The sequence below is a fragment of the Equus quagga genome, chromosome 21 (genome assembly GCF_021613505.1).
Source record: "Equus quagga isolate Etosha38 chromosome 21, UCLA_HA_Equagga_1.0, whole genome shotgun sequence".
Classification (NCBI taxonomy): Eukaryota; Metazoa; Chordata; class Mammalia; order Perissodactyla; family Equidae; genus Equus; species Equus quagga.
In genome coordinates, this window is record NC_060287.1 from 28,096,098 (window position 1) to 28,115,239 (window position 19,142).

The following is a 19,142-nucleotide window of genomic DNA, read 5'->3' on the forward strand; positions in this document are numbered from 1 at the left end:
GGGGGCTTTGGGGAGAAAAAGGAAAAAATAAAATCTTTAAAAAAAAAAAAAAAAAAAAGATCTGGTAACCAGATGAAAATTTCCAAACACAAAGGGAGGGGGAAAAAGACTGAAATTCTCTAAAATGTTAGTGGTATTTGGTGGATATTTTCTTTATTTTCTAATTTAAATTTACCTAACTTGCATGAATTTCTAAATAAAAAAATTAAAATTCATGGACTTAAAAATGAAAAACTTTGTATCCGAGCCACAAAAATGTATTTCTGCAACTTCTGATTATAAATATAACAAACATATAGAATCATCATTATCAGATACAACTTGTGCATGGAATAAATCTTGTCTTTGCAGTTAACAGTTATGTTTAAACCAATGGCTTGTAAATCTTTTTTTTAAGGTTTTTTTGGTGAGGAAGATTGGCCCTGAGCTGACATCTCTGTTGCCAATCTTCCTCTTTTTTTTTTTTCTCTCCAAAGCCCAAGTACATACTTGTGTATCCTAGTCGTAAGTCATTCCGGTTCTTCCACATGGGATGCTGCCACAGCCTGGCTTGATGAGCGGTGTGCAGGCCCATGCCTAGGATTCAAACTGGTGAACCCCAGGCCACTGGAGCAGAGTGCATGAACTTAACCACTTGGCCATGGAGCCAGCCCAAATGGCTGGTAAATCTTTAATTAAACTTTCCAAAATTACTAAAACAAACTTTTAATAAATTTAACATTTTGCTCCTTTAAATCTTTATAAGAGCTGACACCCTTGTGGATATAATGCCCAAATCTGAGAAATCAGTTTTAAATATATTTTTTGCTGATATCTATGCATTAAACACAGCATCCCTTTAATTACTGATATATAATTTACTTCTATGTAAATTCTGTTTACTTTCCACAGAGTCAAATCCTTTGAAATCCAAATGTTTAACCAATTTTCTGCTTGCTTAGAGGAAAGTATGGAGACAGGATAGGTCTGGCATTAATATGAAATATTTCTAAGATGGAGCACATTTACAAGGCTTTTTAAAACAAACAGTAGGGGAAAAAAAACTGTACTGTCTTCCTGCTCCTACTGAACAGGGTCGTTGGTTTGACAAACACTACAAAATAGCTCCATTTATTTCTCCATAAAATTCCATTTTCAGATTTCTAAAGATCTAAACCAGGTATCTTTACAAGCAACAAACAAAGCTGTACATAATAGTCTCAAGTTCAAAGGGTTAAAAAAAAATTTCATAGTTACTTCTTCCTACATTTCTTTACCTTACTACATTTTCGCACAAACTCGCCGACTTTTCTTAGTTCCAGAATTTAGAGAAAAGCTTTACAAAATACACACATAAGTGCAAATATACAGTTAATATTAAATATGAAAGCACTTTTGGGTTAAGTAGTTATATTTCTATGTTAAGAAAATTAACAGAATACAGTAACACGGCAAACAGTAGTTTAAACTTCATCTGCATTATTTCCCACTTTTTAATTCTATCACCCAGCCCTAATTCTGTTACCATTTGCTGCTGGAAGAACTAATTTTCTTAGTAGTCAATTTCTGACGACTTATTCTGTAAAGTATGCTCTAATTTATTCTTCATTTAAGACTAACTCCCCTACCATTTCCAGGGGACTACTCGTCTCTTTAGAATCGAGGCTGCCTTTTAACCCGTCCAGTTCCAGCTTTCCACAACAGGTCATTCTCCATTCCTTCCCTTCCATTTTCTAGTTCCTGTTCCTTTTTGGTTCATAAACTGCGATCAATCCTGAACTCCTTCCTTTCCACTTGCTCAAGCAATAGGCCAGGAGGGTGACTTTAGGAAATGCCAAATGTTTTATCCATGTTATTGCTCTATTTTACTAGCACAGATGCCAGGTTTCAAAATCACTTTTATTATGCCTCACTAGTTAACCTTGTACCCCCGCAAAGTTGGTTATAAAACATTTTTGTGAATTAAATATTTCATCCTAGACTTCAATGGAAGAAATAAAAATTGGTTCTAGCATATAAAATCATTTGATTAGAAGAAAAAAATAAGAATTATTCCCTACATTATGTATTTTATTTATACCCAGTTATTTCCACAAAGTTCTAATGACTGGACCTATGCACAAGCATTGGACTACAAATGAAAATGTTAGCATTCATAAAATCCCTAATCAATTAAAAAATTTAATTGTGAATATAAATTAGTAAATGAAATATAAATGCTTAAAAATATATCTTAAGTTCTGAACACTGTATCTATTGCATTACTATGGACGACTTAAATACTCAGCAAGCTTCACCATTCTGAAACTTGGACAAAGTCTTCCAAATCGCATACATTATAGTACACGTGCTACCAAGCTTCAAATGTGCACAGGTTGTTTAGGGAGCCCTCTCCCTTCATAAACAATCCAGAAGACAAAGATCAGCTGCTCAAAAAACTCCTCAACAGCCATGTGGGGCTGTGGACTGGGCTCAGGTGGGCTGTTACAGCACTCATTCAAACCTCAAACTGCCATTTCTACACTGTGTGACCTTGGACAATTCACACCACCTCTCCAGTTTCCTCACCTTTAAAATGGAAAGAACTCAAAGACATATAAACATAATAAAACACCTAACCCATCAGCTGGCATCTGGTTGGTATTTAATGAGCAAATACAAGATTCCTTTCCTGTCCATTACTTGAACTGGCTCCACTGGATTACTTCTTAAAATAGCATGTAAAAACCAAAGATATCCTTTGAACAAACTTAGGATTTAAGATCAACAAAATAATTTACAAAGCCACTCAGAAGCTACTAGATATTGTTTTCAACCTGACAGAAAATCAGATCAAGTGACAACACAATGAAAATGGTGCTAGAACCTAACGTTTTTCTTTTTCTTTTAATAGCTTTGAGAGTTAATTCATATACCATAAAACTCACCTCTTTAAAATGTATGGTTCAGGGGTTTTTATTATAGTCAGAGTTGTGCAACTATCAACACTATTTAATTTTAGAATATTTTCATCACCCCCCAAAGAAATTCCATACTCATTAGCAGTCACTCCCCACCCCCGATAATCTACTTTTGATCTCTATGGCTTTGCCTATTTTTGACACTTCCTATTTTTTTTTAAAAACCTAACTTTATAAAATATGCTCTTACATTTACTAAGCAATGGTAAAGACCTTTATAGAGATGTAAATATATCTCCAACTGAACCCAAAACTTGGTTGTCCTTTCTAAACTGTATCATTCAGCATCTCTTAATTAAGGCAAACTAGGTGATATATGGCCATTAAAGTTTAAAGAATATTTTAGCTATTTCCTAATCGCTTTAAAAGGCATATTATGGTAAATTCCCATATTATATTTCCTTTAAGCAATGTATTACAATTCTACTTCAGCTAAAACTCAGCTCTGACAAAGTCAAAGGAGGAAACAAAGTGGAATACTCGTGATACAGTGCATAAAGCTACACTGGGGAGAGTGCAGATGGAGATTTACAGACTACAGCGTTGGACAACTACTGCTCTCTATGGACAGCACACCCAGGGTGGGACAAAAGGAGAAGTCCACCCACGGGCAGTCACTGAGTGGGTGAATTGTCTCTCAAAACTCTAAATACAGTAATAAAACACTGAAAATTGTTTTATCATCACCAAGCACTAGCAAATCTAAATAATATCAGGGATAAAATATTCCTTCCTCTAAAATATTTTGTTGACTGAGACTCTTAAACTATTGCTGTGGTTACTGTGGAATTTCAACTAATACATGTGTCAAATCTGTACATTTTTATTACATATCCTTTAATAAACAATCTATTTTAAGTGGAAGTTCATTAGGAAACCTTCAGTTATGTGGTCAGGGCCCAAAACATGCAGATTTGCTACACCTGTTCATTTGCAGTCACTGCAAAGAGGTTCAGGACAGCCTGCACCTCGGGCTCAGGTTGTCTCTCCAATCCTGTGGTTCCTACATATATAGTAGGAATATACATGTATATATATATTCCTGTGTTTAAACAGTACATCCAAAATATGACAGCTGTGTCCAATTCTTCTTTCCTGAAATATCTTTTTTTCTGGTATAAATATTTACAGTCAGAATCAGCCTTGAACAAAGGTATAGTGAAACACCAAGTTTGAAGATCCAAGAACAAAAATGGAGAATGTCAATGCTACACAAGAGAATGTAAGGAAGTGGATATTTACCATAATTCCAAAAACGTTTACCAAATACAACAGAAACCTGTATTGAATTTTTAGGTGAAAACATTTTAGCGAAATTTTTTTTGACTGATGAGACATATGAAAGTCATTAGAATCAATGCTGAAAAAAGACGGACAGTATTGTGATTTCTAGAAATTTTTTGCGAAGTGGGCTTTTTCTAAGTTTCTGCTAAAAGTAACCTTATGCTTCAGATTTCCCAACTGTTTGCATCTGGCACTTCATGTACAACTTTTTGTAATTAAAATTAATAGCGCTTTTCAATCAATTATGGGTGAAGGTAAGATTGGTAAATCTGGCTCTAACTATCTACTGAACACAAACATGTAAAGATCAACTCCGACAGTCACTGACAAATATAAATATGCAGAAGGTAAGGCTTGAAAACAAACTGGAAAACTATTATTCATTAGTGCCACAGACTAGTATGTAGACAAGTTTTTCTATTTTTTCCAAAAAATGTATTAATGAAATTTAAAAATATTAATCAACTACTTTTCTCCGTTCTAATAGTTATTTGTAACTGGCATGAAGTTCAAGTTTCTTTCCTGGCCGATTTCATGATTATTTCTGAAAATTTTGTTGTAGAAGGGGGATGTGCTAAAAAAAATAAAAACTTCTGCTCTGGATGTCAAATATGCTAGGTATGCCACTGCTCTATGGTCTCTTCCAACTGGGATTACTGACCCACATTATACCAAAAATCACCAATCATCCAAAGACAAATTATAACCTGTAAGAGGTACTTGGATGGCCCTCCACTTTTCATCTCCCCACCCCTTCATCCCCAAACCTTGGCTTCTAATTCTTAACTCCACTCCAGAGTTACATTGCATTTCTTGCTAAATTCACTCCTAATCTGTACAATGCTTCACTGGAATATCAAGGTTTCTATATATTTATAAGCCTTCACAAGCACCAATAAAGAGCTCGAACTATAAAGCAATGAAATGTAATCAATAAACCCTGCAAATATTGAACAGGATGGTGACGAAGGCATAATAAATTATAATAGTTCGTGAAATCTTCTAGTTCTCAAAAAAAATCCTAACAGTACACTGTTAATTACACTTAACACAGAAATACAGACATGTCTCTTCTAGACTAAGCTCATGACAGATCTTGGTAAGGCCTAATCCTAATGAGAATTTATTACCAACTCTACCTTTTCTGTGGTTCCACAGGAACAGAATATTAATCAACCAATGTTGCCAAAACTTTGAACTGCCAATAGGTAAAGTGCTTATTCCATATACCTGATGACATTAAGTAGCTTTTGTTAGCTCATTATTAAAGTTGTATACTGTTGCTCTGAAGTATGCTAAAAAAAAAAAAAGGACTCGGCATTTTGTCTCAACAAATGTTAGGAATGTTCATCATTTATGCAACAACTTTTTTCCCCACCATTTTATGTCAAAATATATTTAAAATGAGATTTGAATGTGTGCAAAAATCTATAAAGAAGTTACCTGGAATGCTGAAGTAATTATATTCATTTGTGCTCCACGGCAGAGGACAAGAACCTGCAATTTATATCTGGTAAAAAAACAACAAGAAACCCCCAACAAAACACACACGCAAAAACCAACTACCATTTTGTCAACTTTTTATTAGGTATATTTATCTCCTGAATTCTGTTTCACAAGATTTATAAGCCAACTTTTCCATTACTCCATTTTTTCTCTGAATCAGTTCCTCATCACATGTCCACATAAGTTTTTTTTTTTTTTTTAAAGACTGGCACCTGAGCTAACATGTGTTGCCAATCTTTTTTTTTTTTCCTCCTTCTACTCCCAAAAGCTCCCAGTACAGGGATGTATATTCTAGCTGTAGGTCCTTCTGGTTGTGCTGAGTGGGACGCCACCTCAGCATGGCTTGATGAGCGGTGCCATGTCCGCATCCAGGATCCAAACCAGTGAAACCCTGGGCCAGTGAAGCAGAGGGAGCGAATCTAACTACTCGGCCATAGGGCAGGCCCCCATAAAATTTTTTCTGAAACAAAACACTAAAGAAAATGATAGACTAGGGAGGGGATATTTTCAACAAGAATATGACTGATAAAGGCTGCTACAAAAAGCTCTGAAGAGCCAGCTTTATTCTATTCCACTCACCATAAAGCCAGCCATCTACTGTTGGTAGAGACAAGCAATTCTCTGAGAGTCAAGAAAGAAAAGAATAAAACTACAGCTAATTTAAGAACCTTCTTTCAACTCTTTGTCCACTTCTTTAGGCAGACCTCTCAGAAAGGAAGGAATGATCAAAACCAACCGAAGACTAACAGTACAGGTTAAAAAAAAACTTAAGAAGGTATCCTCATCATACGATCTAAATTCTACAAGACTATCACGCCTAGTAACCAATAGGTAAAATATGCAATAGTCCACATAGAACAATTTCCAGTGGGGAACAGGAAGGGGCTGCAAGTTCCCCACTGAGACATGGAACTCAACTCTTCCTGCAGGATAACACGTAGTTCAAGAATGACCGCCCAAGCAGATAAGTGTACTAACAAAAATTCATACATGAAGTATGCGTAAAGCTTAATTTCTGATTTTAAAAATGAACATAAAGGTACTCATATTTTCTCCCTGCACTTCAAAGTAGCATTATATGCTTTTCAGTGGTCCGTGAGGTAAAAATTGGTTTCATATTAATACTAAGACATTTCTTGACCTTTTCATTTTCACAAGTGTACAGCAGTGTTTTCCAGAGGCTACCTGATGTGTAATTGCAAGACACTGAATGAAGAATTAGATAGGAGAATCTAGGTTTTATTAAAACAAAGTTTAAACGAGATTTGCAAAAATGTAAAATAATGTCACTTCCCACAAATTTGTTTTGTTTTGGAAATGTTATTTTGAATTAAAATTGTTATTTATGTTAACATGTAATGGGCTTATTCTTTTTACTAAGTGCATTTCTCAGTTTAAATTTCCAATATGGTAAATATCAACAGATATAACCCAAGGATAAAAAAGCTCTCTGTGGGGGCCAGCCTGGTGGTGTAGTGGTTAAGTTTGTGCACTTCGCTTCAGCAGCCTGGGGTTCAAGGGTTTGGATCCTGGGTGCAGACTTCCGCTTGTGAAGCCACATACCACACAAAATAGAGGAAGACTGGAATGGATGTTGGCTCAGCTACAATCTTCCTCAAGCAAAAAGAGGAAGATTGGCAACAGATGTTAGCTCAGGGCCAATCTTCCTCACCAAAAAAGAGAGGGAGGGGGAGGGAGAGAGGGAAGTGCGCTCTCTGTGGTCCTTAACTTTTAAGAATTTAAAGGAGTCAAAATCCAAAAAGTTAGAGAACAGCAGTCCTTACACAAGGAGACATGTTTGAGAAAGTTCACTGCAGTGTTTGTCATCAAAAAATGAGAAACAACTTAAGTGTTCATCAACCAGGGAACCAGATAAATAAAATATGGTTTAGTCACACAATGGCACACTACACAGCAGTTAGAACTTAATATATGGTACTAACAACATTTGAGCAAAAAAACACATTACAGAATATGTACAACATACCACTCATGTATATCAAAACACAGAATATTACATATCGTTTATGGATCATAGAGATTGATACTAAATTATTATCTGATTGCCTCTGACTGGGGGAATGGGACTTGGGATGGGAGAAACAAGGACTTTAACTTTATAATATTTTATTTTTAAATTAAAAATGCTTAACATCGTAACAACTGTCAGTTCTTGTTATATTTTCTTTGCACTCTTTTTGTACTTTAAACATCTTAAAAATCAGAGATGTTGCAAAAAAAAAGTGAAGGGGAAGAGAGATTCTTCTGGATTTAGAGAAGATTGATTAAAGGTTAAAAATGCAATCAATGGATTTAAATAATCCAATCTATAATATTTATTCATTCAACAAACTTATGAGAAATACCAAACTCTCCACATTAAAGTGTATAAACACAGAACACTTGATCACTGATATTTTTCACTCATCTTTCATCTTTTACAACACTTAACACAGTGTCTTGCCATAAAAGTCCTCTATTAAATGGGTGTCTTTAACAACTCCACTTTTTTTAAACTTCCTTCCTTTCTGTATCAGAGAGATTGACCTCCTTTCCCTGTGCTTCCGATCTGTCCCTTTCCTCTTATCCACAATTTTGCTTTAAGTTAACTAATCCCTCTTGCTGCCTGAAACTATGCTTTTCTATACCTCCACCCTCAACATGCTCAAGTTTCTACTCCCATCTAACTGAGACCAGGGCTTGAACACCACTTACTAAGACCTTATATACATACTACACAAACATAACGCAGGACTTAGCACCAGACTTCGCTCTCCCTTCCCTTCCTGCTTGAAGCAACTTTTCCCTTGAATCCCTCACAACTATACTTGCAAAAACAACTACTTTACATTTGCTACCTCTTATTTCCTTATCTCCCCTATCACCATTCAACCTTAAACTTCAGATCCTCTCACCCTCAAACATTTTAGCGGCCTTTTTCTTAAGTCTTAACCAGACCACTCCTCTGGTATCATACAAAGCATCTTCAGGCGGCAGTCAGGATGGGGAGATCTGCATTCAAATCCCAGCTCTGCCATTAGCTAGCAGTGTGCCCTTGGGCGAATTCTCACTTAACTTCTTTGAAAATCAGTTTCCTCATTTATAAACAGCTGTCTACCCAAGGTTGTGGGAATATTAAATTAGATATGCATATATAAAGTACCCAACATGACAGAGATGTTAACTAAATGCTAATTCCTTTTCTTTCTCTCTCCCTGTTTTCTCCAGGGCACATCTGAGAGCGACTCCCAGATGTCTCCTTCTATCTCTCGGCTGCCTCGAAGTTTGAGTCCTAGGTGACCAACTGCTTGTCAAAAACTTCGACAAGACCGTTTCACTCACACTCAAATTCAACCTGTTCAAAAACCAACCATATTTTCCCCTCCACTAAATATGCTTTTGATGACTGCCTGACTTGTGTGAATGGCAGCACCACTCTCCCTGCACTCAGACTGTGGGGGCGAAAGGTGCTTTTAAAGCCTATCAGATGCCAGGGTCCCTGGATTCTTCTGGCCCACATCCTTCTCCTCCTCTCCATTCCCTCTATCCGGCCATGCCAAGTCCAGATTCTACTTGCTTCTCCTACCTCAGTCCCTAACCCGTCAATCTTCCCCAAATCGCTGCCTTCTACAATACATACTACAAATCAAGCAGCATTTTGTTATCACTCCACTACTTAAAACCTTCTGTTTATCCATAGCCTAACAACGGAATTCAAACACATTTGATACACACGAAGCTTGTTAGGCTCCAAACTACTCAACCATCCTTACTTTCCAGCAGCCTCCAGGGTCAAACTACTGTTCACTTATTCCTCAGTACTGCTGCCCTTTAAACACTGTTTCCTACACCTTCTGAAATCCTGAAACCTGATACCTTCTTCTCTTCCCAAATCTTCCATGATTCCCCCATGGCCATCCCACAGCACTTTATAAGGGCCCCAAAGGAAGCTGTTTTTATCACATAATAAAGTTATTTGCCTAAGTCTGTGTCCTCTATTATTTAGGCTCCTAGGGGGTAGAGATCCTTGGTAGTACCACAATATTCAGAACACAGTTTTGCAGCTGAGCAGACACTCAGAAGTTTGTAAAATAAAGATAAGATTCGGGAGATTTGAGGTTACAGGGAACTTAACAACATTTCATGAATGGGGAGAAATAACTGAGATGCGCTACAAATCAAGCAGGAACAAGAAGATAGATTTTAAAGTTAGACTAATTTCTCCAGAAGAAAATTTCTTCAGAATAAAGTTTAGCAGAAGAGAGTGGGAACTGGTAACATACACCTAACATAATGCAGTTGCATTATGATAAAGTTGCAGTTGATAAAGACTAGCAACGGAAATGAAAATTATTTAAGGAGGAAAATGAGCAATGATAAGAAAATTCTCATTGTGTACATTTAAAAAAGTTAAAATACCATTTTCTCCTTTCAAGGAGTCAATGTCATTCCTAACTCTGATTTTTCAAAGAAAAAATTACTGATCACACTTTTCCAGAATCGACATGAGATACTTTCCTTAATGTGTTTAATGTCAGCTTCCATAATGCCTAAATCAGAATTAAATACTTCTGATCTTAAGAAAACAGTAAAAATCTTCCTCCTCATTCATTAAAAATTGCTATTAAAAATATTCAACAAGTTTTTACCTCGAGAAAGAAATGTACCTATAATCTTTAAAAAGTTGTTGCACCATTTGTATAAATTCTCATTCATTCCAACAAGTATTTGCCAAGCACCTGCTTTGGGGGGCGGAGGAGGGAAAGAAGAGAAACTCCCCGCCCTCGCGGAGCCAACATTCCAGTATATTTTACCTTCAGGAAACAAAGTCATCTTCCAGCTGGAAATCTTTGGAGCATTATCACAAACTCTCTAGCCATCAAAAATGAGGAAATATTATTTCATTATTTTGAAAATCACCACTACTGAACTTTGCAAGGCACTGTCCAACACCGGTTGCAACTACTGCAGTTAAACCATTTTATGGACCCATCCGTTGAAGACAAGTAGTCTTTTAGGATAATTTGTAATGCAATAAACGGTCCTAACTGCAGTGTTACTGGACGGTTCCAGATCACGGCACCGCGAATCGAAAAGAAAGTTATCGCACCCCAATTCTGTTACAAGCGAAACTTCAAAATCTCATTGCGAGATGCGGCAAGTTTTCACGCCGTACCAAGACATGGAACACGACTACGTCTGATTTTTTTTTCAGCGCTGGGTTGATCTTTTAGTATTTGGAAAAGGGTCATAATCCAGCCCAACACGTGACAACAGTTTCCATCCTGCAACTACATTTTAAATCGTCAGTGGTCAAGTTCCCTCCCCCCAAATCGATTCTGATAAATGGGAAGTGTGGACTCCGCGCTCCAAGACCGGCACCTGGAACCAAACTAGAGAGCTTTAAGGCGGCAGGCAGCTTTGTTCCCGGTTTTGGGAGGTTTTCACATGTAAATGTGCCCGTAGAAGGGAGTCGAGGATTAACTAGTGCGGAAGGGGCGCGAGGGTGGGGGACTGGCGGCCACGGCCGGCTTTCTAGCGGACCACGGCGGGGCAGACTCTTCTCTCCCAGGCTACTTTCTAAGTGTCACGTTGGGGCCGCCGAGCCCGGAGAGGGTCGCGCCCGAGACCCGGTCTGGGAAGCAGCTATCCCTCTCCGTTCACGAACCCCACTGCCCGAGTGGGCGAACCCCGGGGGCTGGGACCTCTCCAACTCCTCCCCGCCCCGGGATCAGAGTCCAGCGGCCGCCGCGCCGCGGCCTGAGCAACAGGAGCGCCGGGACCGCCGCTCCGCCAGCCCCGCGACCGGCAGATGCTCCCGCTCCCCCGCCCCCAACCCCGCCCGCCCGCCCGCGCTCCTTTCTTAGCCCCTTGCGGGCTCCCGGCCCCGCGAAGCCGGCACCGGCGCTGCCCCGACCCGAGAGCGGGCGAAGTCCGAGGCGCCGGCGCCGCCGCGGGCTGGGGAGGCCGGCAGGGGGCGAGGGGGGCAGCCCGAGGTCGGCGCCCGGGGTGGGCGGTGGGGGAGGGGTGCGGGGTCGGCGCCGGGGGCCGCCGCCGCCTCCCCAGGGCCCCAGGCCGCTGCGCGCAGGCCCCGCCGCCCCGGAACCGGGGCAGGAAGCGTCCCCACCCCGACCAAAGCTTCAAACCTCCCGGCGGCGGGAGAAACGGCGGCCGGCGCCCGCGGCAGGCCCGGCGCCCGCTGCCCCGAGCACCCCTCACCTCCTGGTTGAAGGCGTTGACGGCGTCCATGTTCGCGCTGCGGCGGCGGCTGCCCCGGGCCCGCCGCTCACATAGACCTCGCGCCGCGGCGGAGCGGGGCCGGGGAACCGGCCGGGCCTGAGGGGCGGGGGGAGGCGACGCGCGGCGGAGCCCGAGGCCGGGCAGGAAGAGGCTGCGGCCGAGGCAGAGGCAGAGGCGGAGGGCTGGCGGGCCCCCTCTCAGTCCCGTGCGGAGGATGAGGGAAAAGAGGCGGCGGCGGCGCTGGGCTCCAACATGTCCGTTTGGCGGTGGCGGCTGCGCTCTGCGTCTCGCTGACACGGCCCCCCGCGCCCTCACGCACTGGCCCACACTGGCCCGACCGGCGAGCGGGCGGGCCTCTCTCTCCCTCTCGCCAGCGGGATGGCGGCAGCGGCCCGAGTCCACGCCGCGCGGGGCACCCTGGGACGGCTCGGGCCTCCCAGCGCTTCCTGTGCCCGGCTCCAGCCCCGCCCCGCCCCGCCCCGCACGCGCTGGCCCCGCCCCAGCCCCGCCCCGCGCGCCGCGCGCCCGGCTGCTGGCGCGTGACGCCGGGACGCCTGGCGCTTTCCCGCCGGCGGCCGCCGCGGGCCCGGGAGGCGGCGTGGCGGCGAGGCTGGGTCCCGGTCAGGGGCGCGGGAGAGCGCGGGATCCCGGCGCCCGGAGGCCGGCAGGGAGAAGGCCCGCGCACACGCGCGCCCCTGCCCGACGCGGCGGTGCCCGAGTGCGTTTGTGTGTGCCCTGCTGCCCAGGCAGGCCAGCGCCCGGCCGGGGCGGGCGGGCATGGAACCGCTTGCTCTGCGCTGCCTGGAACAAAAGGCGCAGGACTTAACCTCAGCCCGCTGGGCATGCATTTGCAGGCTCCCGTGCAGCCTCCGCCGATGCCGCCCGGTGTCTGCTCTAATTGTGCGGGTTAACTCTGCGCGAGCTGAAGCACGGAGAAGGACGTCCGGGCGCTGGATATCCACGCTGGCCTAACGGAACCCCTGTGCAGCCTCGTGCCGCGGGAGGAGTGGATTCGCTGTATTTGATGTCGATTCCCCAAACCACGTTGTTTCTTTTTGGTGGAAGCCCTTTGCCTTGATTCACTTTCCTTGAGTACCTACTCTCTGCCGGGCACTGTGCTGGGTTCTGGGGATATTAAAATAAAAGAGGATTTTTCTGCCTGCAGACAACTCAGTTTAGTGGGGAGACAGGCAAATGAGCAGATAACTAAAGCGTGGTAACTATTAGGGCAGCGACCCTGGGGAACAAAGAAGAAAGATACTCATCGGACTAGAAGTCCAGGAAGGCTTTTCAGAGGAAGTGGCACCCAAGCTACATCTGGAAGGAGAAGCAGCAGCGATTGAAGAAGATGCTTCCTCCCGACTGATCTTGATGAGAGCTGTGGCGTCACCCTCCCCCAAGGAGGACCAGCTAGAGCTGAGGGAGTGAGATGGACTGAGAGGGGGTGGCTGAGACCAGGTCCTGAAAAGTCTCTGTGTCCTTGCAAGGAGGTTGGAATTTGTCCTCACGGCACTGGGGAGCCGAAAGGTGTAGAGTAGCAAGAGTGGAGTCAGGGAAAGAATGGCCCTAGTCCTAGGGGATGCTGTGGTCTTAAGGGAATGGAGTGGAGAAGGAGACGACTATGAAGTTAAGGAAGAGGGAGGTGTCAAGGAGGATGCTCAAGGTTCTGGCTTAATAAACAGTGTGCATGGTGGGTTTATAAGTCAATTTAGGGAATATATGGGGAGGAAGGAATCAATTTGAGTAAAAGCAGAATAATGGCTAACACTTGTGTATCGTTTACCATGTGCCACGGTCTATCCGACATGCTATTCTGTGTTATTTCATGTAATCTTAAAAGGCTTCTGTATGAGGTGGCTATTAGTAATGCCCCTGTTTTATAGTTGAGGAAGTGAGGCCCAATTCAGTTAACTAATGTGCCCAAGGCCAGATGGTTTCCTTCTGGTGCCTGTGGAGTTAGAGCTGCCCCTGGGGCAAATAAGTGAAGATGTCTAGGAGGCAGTTGGGTAAACACGTGTGGAGTCAGGAGAGATGGCTGAGAGGAGGGAGAGATCTGGGAGTCATTAGTGCACAGCTAGTGGTGGGAGGAGCTGAAATAGACACGGGAAACAAGCCTGGGAAGGCAGGTGTGTAACGTGTAAGCAGTCGGAGTAAAGAGGCAGAGATGGGAGAAGGAGTCAGCCCTGTCCAGTGCTGAAGGTGGAAGTCAGCAAGATAAGGAGTGGAAAGTACCTGATAGCAACTACGACCTCAGCAGGAATGTTGGCAGGGATGGTGAGGGCAGAAGCCAAACTGGTGTGCACTCAAGAGGGAAGGCGGCAGGAGATATTTTACAGAAACTTGGCTCTGAAGGCAAGTTGTGAGGGCATCACGAAAAAGCTGCAGGATGAAGGAGAGTGTGCTTGTTTCTTTTAAGATTGAGAAACTATTATTTGTTGAAGGAACAAACAAGATAGATCTCAAATATTCTTTTCAGGCCCGCCATCATCTACTTCATATCACTACCTTTTTATTTCTCGGCTCAGCAACCATTATGTTTTTTAAACCCATTTTGCTTCTGTAAGAGTTGTCATCCATAGGAGCACCAACATTGCATTAGAAAATGCAGTTTTTAGTAAATCTGTCTTACCCTTTGGCTTTTCTGGATATTCATTGTTTACCAAATACTGTCCAGGATCCCCACACTGTATTTCCAGCCTACTGCGAAGGCTGTCAAGTATGTCATTCCCTGGACATGTCAGAATGGACAGAGCTGGGCCTTTGCTTCAAATAAAACGCTCCCTGTTTCTCCACGTGGGCCCATTTAGCAGCTGGTTGATGTTGAGACATCGCCCCCTTTCATTCATTAATCACCTATCAAGCACCTACTTTGTGCCAGGCGCTGTACTGAAAAGCACCCCCTCTTTCCTCCCAGCCAGACTCAACATCTCCCATCATATGCTTCCAGGACCCTGCTGTCGCACTTGTTACCTTGTATTGCTGTTATCTGGAAAAAAAAAGTCTGCATTACTCCCACACAATGTGCCCCCCACCCTCTCTCTCTCTTTCTGTGAACAGTGGCAGAACTTAAAAATGGGCCCACAAAGGCTGATGAGATCCCCCTCCCCCAATTCATGCAAGCTGTCTTCTTTCAAACTGTGAGTCAGGGAAATGGGTTTGGCTAAGGAAGGCTGAAACTTAACCTGGGGTGGGAAAGAGGCTTGGGGAATTCCGGTGGTGAGTTCAACTTCAGACGTGCTGTGTTTGGAACTCAATGCATGATAGCCATTGGGCTCTATACTGGCTGTTGAGTTGAGGGAAGGATGACCCAAAGGAGAACATTATGTGTATACCATCTTATTGAGATTTGAGTGCACAGAGAACGAGACTTGACTGCCAAGATCTTTATGTTTGAGGTGGATGACTAGATTTAGGATGCTTTTTTCTGGATAGTGTTGTTTGGTTTTGTGTTGCTAGTGTTTGGGAGGTCTTTTAAACAAGTTGTTTGGAGGAGTATGTGTTATCAGCCAGACTTTGGGTGCCTTGGCGGCATTTTCTACCATTTTTCTGTTCTGAAGACAGTGCCATCTGTATCTGCTCTGGGACATGTGGCAGCCATTTGCACAGCTACTGCTGGACTTCCATCTCTATCTCTCCAGAAGCCAAATCTTCCAATAGGAAATTTGGGGGAAGCGACAAAAATTCATGAGGGCTGTCCTTTGTGAGCAGATGTTGAAGAGGTAGGAATGTAACCTATAAAAAAGATAGCTGGAGGATCATAAATACATGCTACTGATAAAAATCAGCAAGACGGTTTTTCCACTTGCAAACTTACCTTCTCCCAAGGAACATAGATTTAAACCGACTCATTTATTGTTAATGTGGGTGTGAAAGTAGACAGTTCTGAAAAGTCATTCCAAATAAATTCGTGTTTTTAAAAAGAGTAGATGAAATCAATATTCAGAGAAAAGAAAACATGGCATTCAGGAGGTAATAGTCTGGCTAATTCTGTGCCCCTTGCATGTCAACTCATTCTCTTGAAAGGAATGCTGGCTACAGTCCACAGGTGGTGAGAATACAGAGAGAAAGCATCTCACTTGTAAAGGGCCAAGAAAACATTTATGGATAAGAATTCAAGAGAAAATCAGTTCTTTCTAATGATTTATCCCGTGTGCTTTCTGGAGCGAGTATATACTGTATTGTGCAAGGCTCCTCCTTTCTCCATGGTCTGCTTTCCTTCTCTGGCCAGCCTCCTCCCCTCCCTGAGATTTCACCTAACACCTCTGTGATCCCTCCCCCTCCCCCTTAGGGATCTGAAATATCTCCTGGTTTACAACCGCGTTTCCAACTGCCCACTGGAAAGTTCCACATGGATGTCCCCCTCGGTCCCCAAGGGCCCCTCCTGATTCCTTTTTGTATCAACCTCTATCTTCGTGCCCTTTATGCTGCTGGTGCGAATACAGTGGGACAGACTATGAGGAAAATAGGAACTGGAAGAAGGAAGGGCTCATGGCAGTTGGGGTGATGGGATCTTAGGGAATTTTCATTTTCTTCTTAATTTTTCAGCATTTTCTAGACTCCCTACAGAAGGCATGCATTGCTTTTGTAATCAGGAAGAGTAAGCTCCTTAAAAAAAAAATCGTACAGATAAGTGTGCAGCAAACCTAAAACATTTTGGATCGATAATCTCAGCTATGACAGCAAGCATATGAACGAGCATATGAGTAACGTATTAGTCGGGGTACTCCAGAGAAACAGAACCACTAGAATATATTTTTATATGTGTATGTATATATGTATGATATACTATATGGAGATTGATCTATATAGGGAGATCTATATCTCCATATAGAATATAATATATATTTTTATTTATTATGAGGATTTGGCTCATGTGATTATGGAAGCTGAGAAGTCCCGCAATCTGCTGTCTGCAAGATGGAGAGTCAGGGAAGCTGGTGGTGTAATTCAGTCCCACCAGGGGCCTGAGAACCAGGGAGCTGATGGTGTAAATCTCAGGCCGAGAGGAGGAGAAGATGAGATGTCTCAGCTCACACAGTGAGGCAGGAAAAAAGGGACTACTTCCTCCTTTCTCCACCTTTGTTCTATTCAGGCCCTCAATAGATTGGATGATACCCACCCACACTGGAGAGAGCAATTTACTGAATCCATTGATTCAAAGGCTATTCTCATCCAAAAACACTCTCACAGACACGCTCAGACATAACATCTAATCTGGGCATCCTGTGACCCAGTCAAGTTGACACCTAAAATTAACCATCACAAGTAGCTAATAAAGGAAAACAGTTTCTCTTGGCCATTTCCTACCTTATTTAAGAATAGGGATCTAAGATTCTTTTTTCCAAAATTGAAGTATCAAAATCAAGTCTAGGGGCCTGCCTGCTGGTGTAGCGGTTGAGTCCACGTGCTCTGCTTTGACAGCCGAGGGCTCGCAGGTTCAGATCCAGAGTGCGGACCTATGAACGGCTCATCAAGCCATGCTGTGGCGGCGTCACACCTACAAAGTAGAGGAAGATTGGTGCAGATGTTAGCTCAGCGACAATCTTCCTTAAGCAAAAAGAGGAAGATTGGCAACAGATGTTAGCTCAGGGCCAATCTTCCTCACCAATAAACAAACTAACTAACAAATAAATAAAATCAAGTCTGGACTGAAAAGAAATGTCACCTTCCAGGACTGAACCACCCCAATCTAACATTATCTTATTCACAAAATAAACATGACATCTACCAAGCACAGGCACAGTAGTAGATGTTTAGGATACCATGGTAAGCAAAAACAGGTTAAGTTCCTTCCTCCAGAGTTGAACCTTGGGCCCTGATGTTGAGCATTTGTTCATATGCATATTGGCCATTTGTACGTGATCATAGCTTGTGAGAATAATGACAGTTTTTTTTTCCTGGCCACTATGATGTCTTTTGTTTATTTTTCTTATCTGTACCGACTAGTCCTCCAGCACGACGTTGAATAAAAGTGGTGAGAGTGGACACCCTTCTCTTCTGTCTGATCTCAAGGGCGAACATCCTTTCACTATTACTTAGGTTATTACCTATAGATTTTTCACAGATGCCCTGTAACAGGTTGAAGGAGTTCCCTTCTATTAGTTTCTTGAGAGTATTCTTATTTTTTTAAATCCTAGATGGGTGTTGAATTCTGTCAAGTTGTGTTTCCACCTCTTTTGAGATGCTTATATGGCTTTTCTATTTTATTCTGTTAATGTGATAAATTCTATTGATTGATTTTTGAATGTTGAACCAGATTGGCATTCTTGAATAAATTCCACTCGTCATGGGGTATTAGCCTTTTTATATGTTGCTGGATTCAGTTTGCAAAGATTCTGTTAAGAATATTTCCTTGTATGTTTATGAGTGATAGTGGTCTGCAGTTTCCTTATAAGAATTCATTGGTGACGCTATCTGGGCCTAAAGTTTTCTTGATGGGTGGTTTTATATTAATAACAATTTTAAAAATTGATACAGGGCTTTTCGGGTATTCTATTTCTTGAGTCAGTTTTGATCATTTTTATTTTTTGAGAAATTTGTGTATTTCAAGATTGATGATTTATTGGCATGAAGTTTTTCATAATATTCTCTTATTATACTTTTAATGTCTGTGGTGGTATCGCCTCCTTCATTCCTGATGGTGGTAATTTGTGTGTTTTTTTAAAAATTTTCTTGTACAGTGTAGTTAGAGGTACGTCTATTTCTTTATCTTTTCAAAGAAGCAGCTTTAGTTTCATTGATTAGCTCTATCATTAGTGTGCTTTCTGGTTCATTGATTTTCACTCTTATCTTTATTATTTCCTTTCTTCTGCTGCCTTTGTTTTTAATTTGCTCTTCCGTTTCTAGTTTCTTAAAGTGGAAGCTTAGATCATTGACTTGAGACATTTTTTCTTTTGTAAAATCAGCATTTAAAACTTTAAATTTCCCTCTCAAAATGTTGGTATGTTGTGTTTTCATTTTCACTTAGTTCAAAATATTTTGTAATTTTCACTGGGGATTCTTTTTTTTTATCCATGAGTTATTTAGAAATATATTGTTTAAATTCAAAATATTTGGGAATTTCTCAAATACCTTTCTGTTGTTGATTTGTAGTTTAATTCCACTGTGGTCAGAGATCATACATTGTATGATTTCAATCCTTTTAAATTTATCGAGACTTGTAATATGGCTCAG

The 19,142-nt window shown here is 42.1% G+C and overlaps 1 protein-coding gene across 2 annotated transcripts in view; it reads right to left on the reverse strand.

Annotated features, from left to right (window-relative positions):
• Nucleotides 1–12,422, reverse strand: part of LOC124231440 (SR-related and CTD-associated factor 4) — a 58,181-nt gene extending 45,759 nt beyond the window's left edge. For both annotated transcript variants that reach the window (XM_046648244.1, XM_046648243.1), the window contains exon 1: nucleotides 11,949–12,422. In XM_046648244.1, the coding sequence (XP_046504200.1) occupies nucleotides 11,949–11,978 (30 nt within the window). In that variant the 5' untranslated portion in view covers nucleotides 11,979–12,422. The remainder of the gene's footprint in view (nucleotides 1–11,948) is intronic.
• Nucleotides 12,423–19,142: the final 6,720 nt, after the last annotated feature.